The following is a 4,532-nucleotide window of genomic DNA, read 5'->3' on the forward strand; positions in this document are numbered from 1 at the left end:
TGTAAAGTATATGATACTACTGCAAAGTATATGATACTACTGCAAAGTATATGGTAGTACTGTAAAGTATATGATACCACTGTAAGGTATATGGTATATGGTATAACTGTAAAGTATATGCTACTACTGTAAAGTATATGCTACTACTGTAAAGTATATGATACAACTGTAAAGTATATGAAACTACTGTAAAGTATATGGTACTACTGCAAAGTATATGGTACTACTTTAAAGTATATGGTACTACTGTAAATTATATGGTACTACTCTAAAGTATATGATACTAGACATACAAAGTATGTGATACTGTGTGTAAAGTGTGTGGTGTGTACTGTGTGTGTGTATGTTGTGTGTGTGTGTGTGTGTGTGGTGTAACTGTGTGTGTGTGTGGTACTACTGGTGCCGTTTGGTCATGGTACCAGAGATCCTGGACACATCTCTGATGGTCAGCTGGAAAGATCCCAAGAATATGATACTACTATAAAGTATGGTACTACTGTAAGTATATGGTACTACCTAAAGTATATGGTACTACTCTAAAAGTATATGATACTTGTAGTCCTCACAGGTACTGTACCTAAACATACTGGACACGAGAAGAATGTCCTAAGGTACTGTACCTAGGATAGTATAGTATCTAAGCCTGGTGCCGTTGGTCACCTGAGCGAGACAGAGATCCTGGACACAGGTACTGTACCTGAAGGTCAGCTGGAAAGATCCCAACGAGAAGAATGGAGTCCTCACAGGTACTGTACCTAGTATAGTATAGTATCTAAACCTAACCCTCTCTGGAAAGACCCCAACTAGAAGATCAGAGTCCTCACAGATGACTAGGCCTACTGTAGTCATAGACTATGGTTGACCCTGTTTGTTGGACAGGGTCAACCAAACAGGGTACTGTGGTAGCTAAAGAATCTATTTCTGTGCAAATGGCCAATAAAGATCTATTCTATTCAATTCTATAGGGAAAGGGGGATACCTAGTCAGTTGTATTCTAGTCTCGTTATGTCCTCTGTATCAGTCTAACCAGCTGTGATGTCCCTCTCCTACAGGCTACCGTATATCGTGGGAGGAGTTTAACCGGACCAACACCCGGGTCACCCACTACCTCGCTAACCTGACCCAGGAGTACCGGGTCACCGGGCTGACCGCCCTCACCACCTACACCATCCAGGTGGCTGGGATGACCTCCAAGGGACAGGGTCAACTCTCTTCTTCTACAATATCATCTGGAGTTCCCCCAGGTTAGTACCTCCCCCTAACCCTCCCCCAGGTTAGTACCTCCCCCTAACCCTCCCCCAGGTTAGTACCTCCCCCTAACCCTCCCCCAGGTTAGTACCTCCCCCTAACTCTACCCCCAGGTTAGTACCTCCCCCTAACTCTCTCCCAGGTAAGTACCTCCCCCTAACCCTCCCCCAGGTTAGTACCTCCCCTAACTCTACTCCCAGGTTAGTACCTCCCCTAACTCTACCCCCAGGTTTGTACATCCTCCTAACCCTCCCCCAGGTTAGTATCTCCCCTAACCCTCCCCAGGTTAGTATCTCCCCCTAACCCTCCCCCAGGTTAGTGTCTCCCCCTAACCCTCCCCCAGGTTAGTATCTCCCCTAACCCTCCCCAAGTCAGTATCTCCCCTAACCCTCCCCAAGTCAGTATCTCCCTAACCCTCCCCCAGGTTATTACCTCCCCTAACCCTCCCCAGGTTAGTACCTCCTCCTAACCCTCCCCCAGGTTAGTACCTCCCACTAACCCTACCCCCAGGTTAGTACCTCCCCCTATACCCCCAGGTCAGTACCTCCCTAATTCTACCCCCAGGTTAGTACCTCCCCCCAACTCTACCCCCAGGTTAGTACCTCCCCATAACCCTCCCCCAGGTTAGTACCTCCCTTCCCCTACCCCCAGGTTAGAACCTCCCACGCCCCTACCCCCAGGTTAGTACCTCCCCCTCCCCCAGGTTAGTAACTCCTCCTCCCCTCCCCAGGTTAGTACCTCCCCTAACCCTACCCCAGGTTAGTACCTCCCCTAACCCCTACCCCCAGGCTACTACCTCCCCCCCCCTCTCCCAGGTTAGTACCTCCCCTAACCCTACCCCCAGGTTAGTACCTCCCCTCCCCCAGGTTAGTACCTCCCCCCTCCCCCAGGTTAGTACCTCCTCCCCTCCCCCAGGTTAGTACCTCCCTAACCCTACCCCCAGGTTAGTACCTCCCCCTAACCCTACCCCCAGGTTAGTAACTCCTCCTAAACCTCACCCAGGTTAGTACCTCCCCGTAACTCTACCCCCAGGTTAGTAACTCCTCCTAAACCTCACCCAGGTTAGTACCTCCCCCTACCCCTACCCCCAGGTTAGTACCTCCTCCTAACTCTACTCCCAGGTTAGTACCTCCCCTAACCCTACCCCCAGGTTAGTACCTCCCCTAACCCTACCCCCAGGTTAGTACCTCCCCTAACCCTAGCCCAGGTTAGTACCTCCCCTAACCCTACCCCCAGGCTACTACCTCCCCCCCCTCCCCCAGGTTAGTATCTCCCCCTAACCCTCCCCCAGGTTAGTATCTCCCCCTCCCCCTCCCCCAGGTTAGAACCTCCCTACCACCAGGTTAGTGTCTCCCCTAACCCTCCCCAGGTTAGTATCCCCCTAACCCTCCCCCAAGTCAGTATCTCCCCTAACCCTCCCCCAAGTCAGTATCTCCCCTAACCCTCCCCAGGTTATTACTCTCCCCTAACCCTCCCCAGGTTAGTACCTCCTCCTAACCCTCCCCCAGGTTAGTACCTCCCCTAACCCTACCCCCAGGTTAGTACCTCCCCATTAGGTCAGTACCTCCCCTAATTCTACCCCAGGTTAGTACCTCCCCCAACTCTACCCCCAGGTTAGTACCTCCCCATAACCCTCCCCCAGGTTAGTACCTCCCCTTCCCTACCCCCAGGTTAGAACCTCCCACGCCCCCCTACCCCCAGGTTAGTACCTCCCCCTCCCCAGGTTAGTAACCTCCTCCCCCTCCCCCAGGTTAGTACCTCCCTAACCCTACCCCAGGTTATTACCTCCCCTAACCCTACCCCCAGGCTACTACCTCCCCTCTCCCAGGTTAGTACCTCCCCTAACCCTACCCCCAGGTTAGTACCTCCCCTCCCCAGGTTAGTACCTCCCCTCCCCCAGGTTAGTACCTCCCCTCCCCTTCCCCAGGTTAGTACCTCCCCTAACCCTACCCCCAGGTTAGTACCTCCCCTAACCCTACCCCCAGGTTAGTAACTCCTCCTAAACTCACCCAGGTTAGTAGTAACCTCCCCAGGTTAGTACTCCTCCTAACCTCACTCCCAGGTTAGTACCTCCCCTAACCCTACCCCAGGTTAGTACCTCCCCTAACCCTACCCCCAGGTTAGTACCTCCCTAACCCTAGCCCAGGTTAGTACCTCCCCTAACCCTACCCCCAGGTTAGTACCTCCCCTCCCCCTAGCCCAGGTTAGTACCTCCCTAACCCTACCCCCAGGCTAGTACCTCCCCCTCCCCCTCCCCCAGGTTAGTATCTCCCCTAACCCTCCCCCAGGTTAGTATCTCCCCCTCCCCCTCCCCCAGGTTAGAACCTCCCACGCCCCCTACCACCAGGTTAGTACCTCCCCCTAACTCTACTCCCAGGTAGTACCTCCCTAACCCTCCCCCAGGTTAGTACCTCCCCTAACTCTACCCCCAGCTTAGTACCTCCCCATTACCCTCCCTCAGGTTATTACCTCCCCATTACCCTCCCCAGGTTATTACCTCCCCTAACTCTACCCCCAGCTTAGTACCTCCCCATTACCCTACCCCCAGGTTATTACCTCCCCTAACTCTACCCCCAGCTTAGTACCTCCCCATTACCCTCCCCAGGTTATTACCTCCCCTAACTCTACCCCCAGCTTAGTACCTCCCCATTACCCTCCCCCAGGTTAGTACCTCCCCTAACCCTACCCCCAGGTTAGTACCTCCCCTAACCCTACCCCCAGGTTAGTACCTCCCCTAACCCTACCCCCAGGTTAGTAACTCCTCCTAAACCTCACCCAGGTTAGTACCTCCCCCAGGTTAGTACCCTACCCCCCCAGGTTAGTACCTCCCCATAACCCTCCCCCAGGTTAGTACCTACCCCCATAACCCTCCCCCAGGTTAGTACCTACCCCTAACTCTACCCCCAGGTTAATATCTCCCCGTAACTCTACCCCCAGGTTAGTACCTCCCCATTACCCTCCCCCAGGTTATTACCTCCCCTAACCCTCCCCCAGGTTAGTATCTCCCGTAACTCTACCCCCAGGTTAGTACCTCCCCCTAACCCTCCCCCAGGTTAGTACCTCCTCCTGACCCTACCCCCAGGTTAGTACCTCCCCATTACCCTCCCCCAGGTTATTACCTCCTCCTAACCCTCCCCAGGTTAGTACCTCCCCCTAACCGTAACCTCACTCCCCTAACCCCACCCCCAGTCCCTTAACCCCAGCCATTCCCTAACCCCAGCCATTACCTAACCCCAACCATTCCCTAACACAAGCCATTACCTAACCCCAACCATTCCCTTAAC

At 53.6% G+C, this 4,532-nt stretch overlaps 1 protein-coding gene across 1 annotated transcript in view; it reads left to right on the plus strand.

Annotated features, from left to right (window-relative positions):
* Positions 1 to 412: 412 nt before the first annotated feature.
* Positions 413 to 4,532, plus strand: part of LOC124030454 (protein sidekick-2-like) — a gene marked incomplete at its 3' end in the record, with an annotated part of 5,725 nt that continues 1,605 nt past the window's right edge. The window contains exons 1-3 of the mRNA XM_046341794.1: positions 413 to 445; positions 689 to 746; positions 1,053 to 1,244. Coding sequence (XP_046197750.1) covers positions 413 to 445; positions 689 to 746; positions 1,053 to 1,244 — 283 coding nt within the window. The remainder of the gene's footprint in view (positions 446 to 688; positions 747 to 1,052; positions 1,245 to 4,532) is intronic.

The sequence above is a fragment of the Oncorhynchus gorbuscha genome, unplaced genomic scaffold, assembly GCF_021184085.1.
Source record: "Oncorhynchus gorbuscha isolate QuinsamMale2020 ecotype Even-year unplaced genomic scaffold, OgorEven_v1.0 Un_scaffold_11682, whole genome shotgun sequence".
Lineage (NCBI taxonomy): Eukaryota > Metazoa > Chordata > Actinopteri > Salmoniformes > Salmonidae > Oncorhynchus > Oncorhynchus gorbuscha.